Source organism: Phocoena phocoena, chromosome 4, assembly GCF_963924675.1.
Source record: "Phocoena phocoena chromosome 4, mPhoPho1.1, whole genome shotgun sequence".
NCBI classification, from domain to species: Eukaryota; Metazoa; Chordata; class Mammalia; order Artiodactyla; family Phocoenidae; genus Phocoena; species Phocoena phocoena.
Genome location: NC_089222.1, coordinates 45,469,433 through 45,484,711, shown reverse-complemented (window position 1 = coordinate 45,484,711; position 15,279 = coordinate 45,469,433). Strand labels below are relative to the sequence as shown.

The following is a 15,279-nucleotide window of genomic DNA, read 5'->3' as shown; positions in this document are numbered from 1 at the left end:
AGTCACTGTGCACTTGCTTTTCTCTCAGAAGTTTTGGGTCTCGTAGGTAGTCAGACACATTTCTTCTCTTCTCATTAAATGAAAGTAAGAGTCCATAGGAACCTATTTCATCAACTAATGTGACAAATTACAGAAAAAGAATTCGAGGTGAAACAATTATTTTTGCCATGGAATAGACAATGGTTGTCATATTAGAATACAGAATTAGTGGGCTTGCAGAATATCTTCTTCCTTCAGTGTTTGGGAAACTAAATATTCTTAAGTATCCAGAAATAATCACTTCCTGTGATTTTTACTTTTTAGGAAGAGTAAGGAATCTCAGGGATCCTCCTGGTAACATCTAAACATTGAAATCTAGAATGCTTTGTATATAAGAACTCATTCTAAGAAGAGTAAGAAGGACCTTATTTATAAGACATCAGTACCTATAGTAGAATCCAATATATGGTTTCTGAATACATTATTGTAGGGAAACTAATTGTTTAGGTTGACGATGTAGCAATACGCAAGTGAAAAAAATGTTTTAAAAAAGGAGATTTTTTCATTATTAGGTCTACTATGCTAGCCATATTTTTATAACACCTAGAAGAAGAAATTGTCTATTAACAGAAAATAATGTTTTAAAATGTTATTTAGGCCTAAATTAAAGATTTCATAAAGCATTTATTACTTTAAATATATTTGTAAATACCTACTTGTAAACAATATTTTGCTTATTTAAGCTTGGGCTGTTATTTCAAAAGTGACTTTGGTGGATAATAAAAGAATAATTTTATAATTATCGATGGATTCACTAATAATTCTTTCTTCCCCTTTGGCAATATTAGAATTATTTGAAATTATCCCATATTTGCTTTGTGTTTCCAGAAATAGAGCAATACCTATTTCTATATATTGTACAAAATTCCAAATTGCCATTTAATATAATTTCATAACCTCATAAGTCCTTTACTCCTGTGTCTTCCTATTTCCTTTGGAAATTATATAACAAAAGATACTGATTTGAAAGAATTTGTACTTCTAAATCAAAATTACTATTTAATGAACTGTTAACAAAACAGAGCACTAACACGAACTTGCTCTTAGAATATTTTGCATCTATACATGCTACTTTTATTTCTTGAACATTACATTACTTGATTAATTCTCTTAGGAATTGAAACTTTCATATTGCTATTATTTTCATAAGTATAACAGAATGTGACAAACTCCCTCTACTGAATCTTACCCCACTAAAATTCTTACATCTTTCAGGATGTTCAATACACAGACATTGATTACATGGAAAGGCAACTAGACTTTACGATTGATGAAGAATTCCGTGACCTTCCTCAGTTTGTTGACAAAATAAGAAGTGAGGGGATGAGATACATTATTGTCCTGGTCAGTGTTTATATTTTATATTCTATCTGAGCCTTATTATCTTAGTTTTGTTAAGATTTCTCTCCTGAACGAGGAAGGAAAAGGTGTTTCAAAATATGAAGTATATAATTTTGGATTGTACTCCCAAATCTAAATATTTCTTCCTTTAACACTTCATTTCATTTACATGGCTACCACAGGCTACCTTCATTCTTAGGTGTATCCTTAGAGATTTAAGACTAAATAAAGCTGGGAATCAAAGGCAGTTTGTTTTCTAGTAATCAGCCAAGCTACAGACTGGTCTCAATTTACAGACACTATCAAAAAGTGATGATGGATTTTCTATTCCTATACAATTCTCAACTTATTCTCTGGGACTGCTTCTTATGCTTGTCATGTTTAAAATTTTTCCTTCAAATTAGTGATTCAGGGGCTTCCCTGGTGGCACAGTGGTTAAGAATCCGCCTGCTAATGCAGGGGACACAGATTTGAGCCCTGGTCCGGGAAGACCCCGCATGCCACGGAGCAACTAAGCCTGTGCGCCACAACTACTGAGCCTGTGCTCTAGAGCCCGTGAGCCACAACTACACTGAGCATGTGTGGCACAACTACTGAAGCCCGCATGCCTAGAGCCTGTGCTCTGCAACAATAGAAGCCATCACACTGAGAAGCCCGCACACCACAACAAAGAGTAGCCCCCGCATGCCACAAGTAGGGAAAGCCTGTGCGCAGCAACGAAGACCCAACCCAGCCATAAATAATTTATTTTAAAAAGTTAGTGATTCAGTGGGAAGAATATTTCATCAATATCTTACAGAAAGCAAGGTAGGTAGCCAGAAATCCCATGGATATATAAAACCAAAGCAAAAAACACCTGTAATCTTTCTTGAAATCATAGCTAATACATTTTCAAAAGTTCTTAAATTTTCCTTCTAGGGAATTTCAAAGGCAATCTAACTAGAACAAAAAAGTGTATGCCATCAGTCCCTTTGTCAGTCCATGTGAGAATACAATATAATGATAATCTAATAATGGAAAATTGTAACATTTTATTACAGCTACTCAAGTGGCTATACTTTTATACCATAGTTACCTGGATTGTATTTCATTTTAATTTTAGGATCCAGCAATTTCAGGAAATGAAACGAAGCCTTACCCTGCCTTTGAAAGAGGACAAGAGAAAGATGTCTTTGTCAAATGGCCTAACACCAATGATATTTGTTGGGCAAAGGTACTGAATTGATATCTTGAAAGAAAATAAGTATAAAAATACTATTTGAAACTTTCTATTTAATTAAGCCACAGTTAAAAATATATTCAGAGGGAGAGATGTAATGACTTAATAGGTAATAAATAAAATAATACTCTTTGAGTTCAATCCAAATTATTAGAAACAAAGAAAGAATTTATATGTCCTATGTCCAAATATTATTTGTTTCATCTTTAAATTGTCTTTTATTGTATTTCTTGGTACCTGTTGTGTTTTATTATAAAACTGACATTAATAATATGGTTATTCGCTATTCTATACTACATGGGTCATTTAAATGTTTCTACTTCTCTTAAAAACATCTCATTGATAAAAGAAACAATGTTTGTAAAAGCTATACTTATAGTATTCCTGACTTGAACAGGGAATATAATTCATTGTATTTCATTTAAGCAATAATATCCCAACCTGTGTATATTAACACATTATAGAAAGCATCCTGATTTGGCTTATATATAAAGAGTAAAGAAAAAATCCACTAGTCATAACTAGAATGAAAAAAATCCCATAATGGGAGATGTAATTAAATGAAATATGGGAGCCTTTTTGGATCTTGGACCAAAAATAGAATGTTAGTGATAAAAGTGGTGAAATTCGAACATGAACTGTAGATTAGTTAATGATATTCTACTAATGTTAATTTCTTCATTTTGATAATTGTACAGTGCTTATAAATATGTTAATATTAGGGGAAGAATAGTGAAGTGTATAGAAAAACACTAGGTATAATGTTTGTGATGTTTATATAAGTCTGAAAATATTTCAAAATAAAAAGGTAAAAGTAAAATAGAAAAACTTATGTGATAAACAGTGAAAAATCATGTTTTAAGAAACATTACAGGTATACAGTACTGACTATAGAAAGGGATTTTTTTTCTTCTTACTTTCTCCTCATTTTATATTTTCTCATTCTATACATTTTCTCAGATTTCTACCTTTCAAGCACTATTCTCTATCAGCAACTAATTCCTTGTATGTAATTACCACTCTGTGGATTATTTACACTTTTATATGGGACTTTCTAATTTCTACAACATAGATTTAAATCCCAGAGCTTTTGGCCTGATTGAATTTGGGCTCTGTTCTGTGTTTGTGGTTGCAGTAAAAGAAAACATTGGTAGGCAGAGGGGCAGGGGCTGGAGTAGGTGTGTGGGAAAGAGGAGGATTTAGTACTAACTGCAAAAACCAAGAAGATATTTGCCTCAGCATGGCATCATCCAACTCAGATCTTCAATTCCTTTCATATAAAAATATACTTTTTGTTTTTAGATTTTAATCCTGGAGTAATTATAGAAAGAGTTTTAATATACCACATTAAATTAAATTTAGAATATGCTTTTCATATTAATTCTTGACCAGACCTTTTGGTTACATGCATTGTTTGCAAAATCGCTACTGACCACAAAGGATGGTATTCTTTTCTTTATTTGCCCTACTAAAGAGGAGATTCATATGGAAAATGGGAATAGTTTGCAAATGATACATATACCAGAACACAAACTGAAAAAAATAATTGAAGGAATTACTGATCTGGGGATCTTGAGTCTGTAATATGCTTCTAAAACTCTATTACACTTTGTTTACAACAGTCATACCACACTGAATTTATTTTGAACGGTTTCCCATTTCTTCTCTCTTTGTAGGTTTGGCCAGATTTGCCAAATGTAACAAAAGATAAAAGTCTAATAGATGAAGCTGTTAATGTAAGTTTCATATTGATTAACTATTTAACTGAAAGAAATTCAGCACTGGGATTTAATGAAGACTTTGACCAATAATTCAATTTTAATACTTTCCTTAAAAAAGTGATGGCTGGGACTTCCCTGGTGGTGCAGTGGTTGAGAGTCCGCCTGCCGATGCAGGGGACACAGGTTAGTGCCCCAGTCCGGGAGGATCCCACATGCTGCAGAGCGGCTGGGCCCGTGAGCCATGGCCGCTGAGCGTGCGCGTCTGGAGCCTGTGCTCCGCAGCGGGAGAGGCCACAACAGTGAGAGGCCCGCGTACTGCAAAAAAAAAAAAAAAAAAAAAATGTGATGGCTTATTTTCTAATTCTCTATATCAGACCATATTAAATCAGATTTATTTATTTTTTAAAATACCAACATGTTTCAGTCACTCTATGAAGCAATTTTACATTTTATTGTATTTAATCCAAGGAACAATTTTTTTTAATTTAATTTTTTTTGTAGTAAGAATGCTTAACATGACACTTACTCTTAAAATTTTAAGTTTAAGATATAGCATCCTTCACCCTAAGGACAGTATTGTACAGCAGATCACTAGAACTTATTCATCTCATGTAACTGACACTTTATGACTATTGAATAGCAACTCCCAATTACCCCTGGAAACCCAGCCCCTGGCAACTACCATTCAACTCTCAGATTCTATGAGTTTGACTATTTTAGATACCTCATATAAGTGGAATTGTGCAGTATTTGTCTTTCTATAAATGGCTGATTTTACTTAGTTCAGCATAGTGTCCTTAAAGTTTATTCATGTTGCCCCATATTGGAGAAACTCCTTCTTTTTGAAGACTGAATAGAATTCCATTGTATATACCACATTTTCTTTATCAGTTCATCCATCAATGGACATTTAATTTATTTCAATATCTTCACTCTTGTAAATAATGCAGCAATAAATATAGGAGTTCAGATACCTCTTTGAGATCCTGATTTTAGGTCTTTTTGGATAAATGTCCCCAAATGGGAGTGCTGGATCATATGGTAGTTCTATTTTTAATTTTTGGAAGAATTTTAATACTGTTTTTCTCAGTGGCTGCACCACTTTTTTATTCCCACGAACAGTGTACAGGCATCCAGTTTCTCCACATCTTCACCAACACTTGTTTTCTCTGTTTTTTGGATAATAGACATCCCAACAGGTGTGAGGTGACATCTCACTGTGGTTTTGATTTGCATTTCCCTGATGACTAGTGATGTTGAACATCTTTTCATCTATCTGTTGGCCATTTGTACGTGTTCTTTAGAGAAATGTCTATTCAAATCTTTGCCCATTTTCTAAGTCGGTTATAGTGTTTTCTCTATTGGGTTGTAGGTTACCTTTTCATTTTGTTGATTGTTTCTTATTCTGTGCAAAAACTTTTTAGCTTGATGTAGTCTCACTGGTCTATTTTTGGTTTTTTGCCTGTGCTTTTGGTGTCATACCCATAAAATCTTTGCCAAGACCATTGTCATGAAGGTTTTCCCTTATGTTTTTTCCTAGAAGTTTTGCAGTTTCGGGTGTTACATTTAGGTCTTTAGTCCATTGTGGTTTGATTTTTGTCTATGGTATAAGATAAGGATCTGATTTCATTCTTTCACATGTGAATATCCAGTTTTCCCAGCACCATTCATTAAATAGACTATACTTTCCTCATTGTATATTCTTGGCACCCTTATCAAAGGTCAGTTGACTATAGTGTGGATTGATTTCTGGGCTCTTTATTCTGTGCCATTGGCCTATGTGTTTATATTTATGCCAAGACCATACTTTTAATTACTGTAGCTTTGGAATATATTTTGAAATCAGGAAATGTGATGCCTTCAGCTTTGTTCTACTTACTCAAGATGATTTTGCCTATTCAAGGACTTTCATGGTTCCAAATACATTGTAGGATTGTTTTTTATATTTCTTGAAAAGATGCCATTGGGATTTTGACAGGAGTTGCATTGAATCTACAGATTGCTTTCAATACTATGGACATTTTAACAATATTAATTATTTCAGTTCATGAGCATGGATTATCTTTCTATTTTTCTGTTTCTTCAATATCTTTCAGTAATGTTTTGCAGTTTTCAGCGTACAGATCTTTCATCTCCTTAGTCAAGTTTATTCCTAAGTATTTTATTGTTGTTTGTTGCTACTGTAAATGAGATTATTTCCCTTTCAAACAGTTTATTTTAGTCTATAGAGATGTAACTGATTTTTGCATGTTGATTTTGTATCCTGCAACTTTCCTGAATGTATTTATTAGTTCTAATAGTTGTGTGTGTGTGTGTGTGTGTGTGTGTGTGTGTTCTTTAGAGATTTCTATATATAAGATTACATCATCTATAAACAGGGACACTTTCACTTCTTCCTTTCTGATTAGGATGCTTTTTTTTCCCCCCTTATTCATTTCTAGTTATTTGGGCTAGGATTTCCAGAACTATGTGGAATAGAAGTGGCAAGAGTGAGCATCCTTGCCTTATTTCTGATATGAACTAAAACTCTGAAAGATTTTTTCTAAATGAGTATATTAGCTGTGGGCATTTATTATAGAGACTTTATCATGTTGAAGTAATTTCTTTCTATTCCTAGTTTGTTGAGAGTTTTTATCATGAAAGAGTGTTGAATTTATCAAATAGAGTTTCTGCATTGCTTATTGGTATGACCATGTGATTTTTTTTTTCTTTTTTTGCGGTACGCGGGCCTTTCACTGTTGTGGCCTCTCCTGTTGCGGAACACAGGCTCCCGACGCGCAGGCTCAGCGGCCATGGCTCACGGGCCTAGCCGCTCCGCGGCACGTGGGATCTTCCCAGACCGGGGCATGAACCCGTGTCCCCTGCATCGGCAGGCGGACTTTCAACCACTGCACCACCAGGGAAGCCCTGACCATGTGATTTTTATCTTTCATTCTGTTGATGTGCTGAATCACAATGATTGATTTTTGTATGTTAAATAATCCTTGCCTCACAGGAAAAAATCCCACTTATTCATGGTGTATGAGCCTTTTAATGTGCTGTTGAATGTGATTGCTAATATTTTGGTTGAGGATGTTTGCATCTCTACTCATCAGATATTGTTAGGTTGTCTGAAACTAGAAATGTGTCCATTTCTTCTAGGTTATCCAGTCTGTTGTATAATTATTTATCATGGCCTCTTACAATCCTTTCTATTTCTGTGACATCAGCTGTAATTCTCATCTTCTCTTTTTTTCTTAGTCTAGCTAACAGTTTGTAAATTTTGTATATGCTGTCTATAAGAAACTCAGTTTAGATTTAAGGACACACATAGGCTTGAGTGGCTGGAGGAAAATCATACACATTCATTAAAGTTGAGATCAGGCTGCCTTCACTATCACTTGTGAATATGACAGATAAATGTGTGACTGACTGGTCTCTCTTATGACTTTCTATATGTGGCTCTAAATTTTGTTTTTACAGGGTTCCAGAGCTCATGTAGCTTTTCCAGATTTCTTCAGGAACTCCACAGCAGAGTGGTGGACAAGGGAAATTATAGATTTCTACAATAACCAGATGAAGTTTGATGGCTTGTGGATTGTAAGTAAACTTCAATTTATATTTTAAGTTATTTATTGTGCATTGATTATGCAAAATTCTTACTAGATTTTAATAATGTTAACAAAGTATTCTTTATGAAATTAGCTCACTCATTTTTTCCATAGAACTTTCTTATGCAAAAGACTGCTAAAATGCAGTTTTAACAATTCAGTTTAAGTATTTAGTTGCTTTTTCCTGAATATTAAAGTTGAATATTTTCAACTTTACCAAGAGACCAAAATAGTCTCTTTATATAATAATATATAAATGCTTATAAATATTTATTTTATTTTCATTCAATACAGATATGTCTCACACTCGACTGTCAGTCTTTGGTGTAAGAAGTCATAAACTCTTACAGATGTAGCAAAATCATCTTCTAAATAATATCCTAATTTTAACTTTAAAATGCTGGCAATAAGATTTTTAATATAATTTTGAGATAGCATAAAAAGAATTTACTTTATCACAAGTAAATATTTAATACAGGAGATATTTATGTAATACTTATCTAGATTTTTGGAGGTGACATTTCTACTCTGCTGATTTTTCAATATGTATGCATTAATTTACTTACTTTTTTAATTAAAGAAACTTATAGGGGTGCTGTTATGTACAGGCCTTGAGGATGTAAAGTTGTATAAAGATAGTTTTTTTTAATTATATAAAGTTATGTACTATAAGGGATTCCATTAAATATATCCCCAATAATTATATCTTGATCCAGAAAAGATAACCTTTTTATGGTGGAGGAATCACCGTTAAATAGCAACTAATTTATATATTTATATGATGGCCCGTTTATATATGGTTACTAAAATTCTGAAATGTGTACTCAATAGAGATACTCTGAAATTTTCTGTATTTGTAAACTATTATCTTGTGGTTTTAAAAACCACAAACCATTGTTTTAAAAAAACTGATACAAGGCTCCAAGGCAGAAATGGAGGGAAAGACATGGGGGAATATACACTATTATAATTTAATGTCTAGAAACATAGAAAACAATTCACTTTTATATAGATTTTATCTACAGAGAAAAATAGGACATTTTATGGTTTTCAAAAGGAGATGTGAATTGTAAAATGTTAAGAAAGACTGAGCTAAACTAAATTCTTTAGTATTGTTGAGATGCCTTATACTTTTGCTTTTTAGAATAGTAAAGTACTATTATTCAAATATCCTACTTTAATTTACTGGGTCTCTGAATTAGTTCTTTTAAGAAGATATGCCCTAAATTTGTTTTTTGTTTACTTTTCTTTCTCTTTTTAAGGATATGAATGAACCATCAAGCTTTGTAAATGGAACAACTACTAATCAATGCAGAAATACAGAGCTAAATTATCCACCTTATTTCCCAGGTACAATATTGCTGCTGTGCCTTGGCTGTTATCATGCTATTATTATTTATTAATCAGGTTTATATACCTTATGACATAGAGAACAGGATTCACATTTCCAATACTCACTACCCATCTACACACTGGACCACATCTCAACCCATTACCAATATCATCTAAATCATCTAACATTACTTCGAGAAGAAAACTCAAGAAACATGTTTTATCTATATGAATAGATTTCTAAATTTGAAGTTGTTACTTTGATTTTCTTAAGAATCTTCCCAGATGTGAGAATTGTAAATATTCTTTAAGATAAAAAATTAAAATCTTTTATAAAGATTTTTTAAAGTTTTTCTTTATTAGGAAAAAAGTGAAACAATGCTAACAACACTTCTTTGGTTGTCCCTGACCTAGGAGGGAAAAGTACAGTCTTTCAACATTCATCCTCATGCTCTTATGTAGGCAGTAAACTGCATAAACAGTTACATCTAAAGTGATGGCAAAGCTCTGAAAATTTGCATCTGAAACTGAGAAAATATGCCAGGGCCTTATGTTAGCAAATGGATTTTTTTAAAAAAATCTATTTAATCAGTATTTCTCATCTAAATGCATAAAATATAGTAGACTTTTCGGAGTACACTTACTTTTCAGGTTTTTATGAGTTCCTGTTAATTAGTAACATTTTTATTATTGAATATAGTAAAATTGTGCACATATTTTCCAGTCACAACTGTAATTGCAATCACATTGCAGACCATTTTTTCATTTATAATTAGCATAAACAAAGTGCACAAATGGTTGAAAAATCAATATTTTCAAACAATGATTAATGTTTTGCCAAAATAATTTATAGTTACAATTTACATATTTCAATATAAGTTACTTTATAACATATTAATTTTTTTTTATTAATTCTCCCCAGAACTCACAAAAAGAACTGATGGATTACATTTCAGAACCATGTGTATGGAAACTGAGCAGATTCTTAGTGATGGATCATCCGTTTTGCATTACGATGTTCACAATCTATATGGATGGTCACAAGCGAAACTTACTTATGAGTAAGCAATCTTCATAATCATCATTTCTGACTCTTATTTTTTAGATATTAAATTTAATGTTACCTCTTTTGAGTCCTTCCCTGCTGACCTTATCTTACTTGGTCCTTCATGGCACTTAGAATAATTGTCTCTTTCTCTGTATCTTTGTTTTAAATTTTTATCCAATTCCCAAAAGAACCCTGAACCATTTTATTTTGTTCCCCAGTATGCACCCAGCTTATAGTAGCAAAATGCTTAACAAATAGTCGGTGCTCAAAGAATAATTTTTAATGAATAATTGAGTAAATAATATATAGTTTGATGTCACTAATTAAAACATGAAATCTGACTAAATCTGCTATTTAAATCCATTATTAGCAAATAAGAATAAATGTCAATGACCTTAAGCTTCTTAAACGTTAATATCCATATTAAACAAAATCTTATATGAGGCTAATGATGATGGAATACAGGCCATTCTTTGAGTATCAAGTCTTTATTAACACTGTGCAATAAAATGTTCTGCAATGATAGAAATGTTCTATAATTCTCTATTGTCCAATATGGTAGCCACTAGCCATATATGGTTGTTGAGCAATGTGGCTAGTGTGACTCAGGAATAGAATTTAAAATTTTACTTAATTTTCATAAATGTAGATTAAATAGCCCCACATGGCTAGTAGTCACTATATTACACAGTGCAGCTCTAGATCACTGGTTCTTAACTACACACTGTAATCAACTGGAGATTATTTTTTTAATTTTTATTTTATATTGGAGTATATTTGATTTACAATGTTATGTTAGTTTCAGGTGTAGAGCAAAGTGATTCAGTTATGTGTATACATATATATATTCTTTTTCAAATTCTTTTCCCATTTAGCTTGTTATAGAATATTGAGTAGAGTTACCTGTGCTATACAGCAGGTCCTTGATGGTTATCTATTTTAAATATAGTTCAAACTGAAGATTTTTTAATAAATGCTGATTTAATTAACCTGAACTATAGCATAAGTATCTGAATTTTTAAAAATCCCCCAGGTGGTTCTAATGAGTATCCAGGGTTGAAAACCATGGTTCTAATATATGACGGAAGTTGGAAAAAGAAAGAAAAGCATTTTGGAGTAAAGGATATGGGTAATATTTCCTCACTTAGTGAAACATGCTTATCTTATTTCTAGCACTAAATTCTTTTTCAACCTAGGATATGTGAATTATTTAAGATATTATTACGTGAATGAATGACTACAGGTTTGTTGACCAAATGCCAGTGTAAGGGCACTAAGAACATAGAGAAAGACTAAGGAATGTCAGCAGAACAGGAATAAAGATGCAGAGAATGGACTAGAGGACATAGGGAAGGGGAAGGGCAAGCTGGAACAAAGTGAGAGAGTAGCATTGACATATATGCACTACCAAATGTACAATAGATAGCTAGTTGGAAGCAGCTGCATAGCACAGGGAGATCAGCTTGGTGCTTTGTGACCACCTAAAGGGGTGGGATACAGAGGGTGGGAAGGAGACGCAAGAGGGAGGGGATATGGGGATATATGTATGCATATAGCTGATTCACTTTGTTATACAGCGGAAACTAACACAACATTGTAAAGCAATTTTACTCCAAAAAAGATGTTAAAAAAAAAAAAAGAGTAAACAAACTGACAAAAAAACAAAATCTGTGTAATGTGATAGATACTACAATAGTGTTATGAGAAACAAGGAGAGTGCTCAGCTAACTCTATCAGGAAAGTAGAAGTGACATCAAAAGAAAAGTTATCATTTGAACTGATCTTGAAGAAAAAAAAGAAATATGCTGGGGAGTAAAGGAAGGAAACTACATTTCACCAAGGCAAAGAAAGTAAATAAAATTTGTCATAAGCTATTTCTAGGATATCTATGGCCACCTAAACCATAATAAGTGCATTATAGCTTCTACAATTGGGATCTCTGGACAAGAATCATGGATTTGCTCTTTGTCGATCTGTGACAAGGATATGGTTGGCACACTTCTAGGATTTAATGAATGTGTCAGTATGTTACTAGACAATGCCAATGACTTTAAAATCTCCATGGAGAGAGGAATAATAATCAATTAAAATATATTTGGCTAAGTGGAAATAAAACAATGCTGGTTCCTGGGAAATAAGGGTCTGAGGTGGGGATGAATTTCCTTGTCTTGTGCTAGAATTTTGTGTTGTTTGACAATAACATCAAAATAGAGGCTCTTCAAGATTATAAGTTCTATTATGCAGTAATTCAAAGTTGTGTATAAAGAGAAACTACTTTGGAGAAACACTGACAATGTCAACTTGAAAAAATTCATAAAAAATATTTTGTAATATAAAAAAAAGAGTAAACAAACTGGTCTTCAGTAATGCCTTTTTATTGGGACAAATGCTTCTTTAGTTAACCCTACTGGAGCATAATATTGCAGCACAATTATCCTCAGCTAACCTCACTTTACCATAAAGCTATAGATATTAAACATAACAAAAATATTGAGAAGTGAGTGATGAACTCTTTGGCAAAACTTATGCATCTTGAGATGAAAGTATGTACTTTAAGGAAAATTGGAAGAAAATATTTTTTTCATAGAGGGAAGTAAATTGAACTTCTGGAGCACATTACAGAATCTAGCATGGTTCCTGACACACTGTAGGATGTTTAGTAAATGTAAGTGAATCAATTTTTATCTCACCACAACTATCAAAATTATATAAGTAAATTCAAGGCAAAAGTAGGTAAATTTCTAAATAGTTGATATACAAAGGTGTTTAGAGATGTTTAAGACCCATTTTTAACTCTTAAATAACATTATGAAGAAGATATCAGTACAATCTTCTAAAGAACATCCCTTTAATAATGTTAATTTTGCTCCTGTCCATAAAAATTTTCAGTAACATTTAACCACATTTGTTGTTTAAGTTAAACAGATTAATAAATTTTAAATGTTGAGTTAGAAAGCCCAATTTATGCATAGCTATAGACTTTTTATATCTTTTAAATACTTCCTTACTATTTATTTTTTTCAGTTATATGAGAAAAAAAATTGTTGAACTCTCCTTCAGATATTTTAGAGATTAAATATAGTCATTATACATTTAAGACCTTAACAAATATAAAAGGATGCTATAAATAAATAATGTTTAAGCAAATAATGGAGAGTAAAGACTTTTTATCATTTGAGAAAACTGAAAGGATTAAGAGTGTAATTTATTTCTTAAGTTACTCAGACTGTACCATTTTATTGTTCCTTTCTGTGACTCATTTTCTGTTTTCAAAATTGGCACACATTTGACATTCACCTAGTTCTTGTTATTGTGCTCTTCACTTAACATGAAACAAACAACCGAAACAAGGAAAGAACAGAATGAGTGGATGCAGAAATAGGAGGTAAATAATCAGCTTGAAAGACTGCAAACAGTTTCATAGAAAAAACCTTGGAGATCAGTGGCAGATGAAGAAGTTTCATGTATAAATCCCATACAAAAAGTTTTCAGTCTTCAATTGATCTTTGTCTTATTTAAAATTCAATATTGTACTGAAATAAAGCCTATGCTTCAGATATAGGGAGAAATATATTTTTAAAATTTCAAATTGTGTGTTTAAATCTCAGATAATTATCCAAGGATTATACAGCTATATATTCTATACTTTCATCTTCAACAATACCTTGAATGACTTTTGAGAGTACTACATATTTTTCATTAGAGAGAACATAGAAAAATCAAAATCTTTGACTCCCTTTGGAAGTTCAGGTTGTGTTAAGTATATAATTTTTAAGTAAATGCCCAAGATTTTTGTAATCTTAATTTAGAATGAAATAAAAATGCTAATAAATATAAGTTCTTTTCTCAGATATTCCTAGAGACTGGGTTATTTAGCAACTTGGAAAATTATGTTGCTTTTCGATGTTTAGTGAATCTAACCTGAAAAATAAGAGGGACTTTTTTTGGGGGAGAATTGTGTACTATAGGAAGTGACCTCTTCTTGAAATTGTTTTTAACAAAAAATAAGACCAGTATAGATTAAAAAAAGAAAAACACTATATAGGTCATATATAATTTGGAAGTTTTCTTGGTTATAGCTGTAACTTTCTCTTAATTAACTGTTAGTAACTTGAAAAAATATGGAATATGTGTCTCTTAGATATTACTTTCTGATTACTATGGCTGAGTTGAACATTGATATAGCTGGTATCAATGTTTAAAAAAGGTTGAGATCTGAATCCATAAAACCATTTCCATGGTTTAGACTTTCACATTCTTCTCACTAAAGAAATCTCAAATTTAAGATTTACTTATACACTCAGAAACAATGGAAATATTTCAGCTTATAAAAATTGTTATCCAACTCTAAAACTAAAACTGAAATTACATTTTCTGATCTAATGGTGAGTCTCTTTGAGTTGTGAAACTGGCAAGTTACTATTTCTAATGGATAGTAAATATATAATACTAAATTTTTTGCTTTCTAAAAATATAATTCAAAAAAAGTCTTTAGTTTTCAAAGAGATTTTTTAAATAAACATTGAGAGAAACAGTCCTGTATAACTTTCTCTTCTTTGAGCATTACTGGTCAGTATTCTAAAATAATTTAATATCACCCAGTCAGAGACAGCAGTATTGGGGGTATATTTACCAATTGATTTCATCAGTAATTAAAAACAGTAGTCAACTTAATCATTTTGAAATTATTATCTTTAGAAACCATGACAAAAATAATGATATTTATTTATTGTTAGGGCTTTAAACTATTTAATTTTTTTTTCAGTTCAATATTCTCCTTTCACATAACCCACATTTGTAATCTACATGTACAGTTTTCTAAAAATCATTGTTTTCCTTTAGGAGGACTTTTTTCCCCAATAACATAAGATATTTTTATAACTTTTCTAATACTTTTCAAAAACTGCTCATGCAGACAATTATAAACATGTAATAAAAATGTTTCTGTAACACAATATTGAAATTCTTTTTATAAGCTAAATTTTCCAA

General features: G+C 31.9%; 1 protein-coding gene across 1 annotated transcript in view; it reads left to right on the top strand.

The window, feature by feature from the left end:
* SI (sucrase-isomaltase) overlaps nucleotides 1-15,279 on the top strand; it is a 98,319-nt gene that overhangs the window by 64,230 nt on the left and 18,810 nt on the right. Inside the window, exons 31-36 of the mRNA XM_065876922.1 lie at nucleotides 1,255-1,383; nucleotides 2,483-2,593; nucleotides 4,276-4,335; nucleotides 7,783-7,899; nucleotides 9,173-9,260; nucleotides 10,165-10,303. Coding sequence (XP_065732994.1) covers nucleotides 1,255-1,383; nucleotides 2,483-2,593; nucleotides 4,276-4,335; nucleotides 7,783-7,899; nucleotides 9,173-9,260; nucleotides 10,165-10,303 — 644 coding nt within the window. The remainder of the gene's footprint in view (nucleotides 1-1,254; nucleotides 1,384-2,482; nucleotides 2,594-4,275; nucleotides 4,336-7,782; nucleotides 7,900-9,172; nucleotides 9,261-10,164; nucleotides 10,304-15,279) is intronic.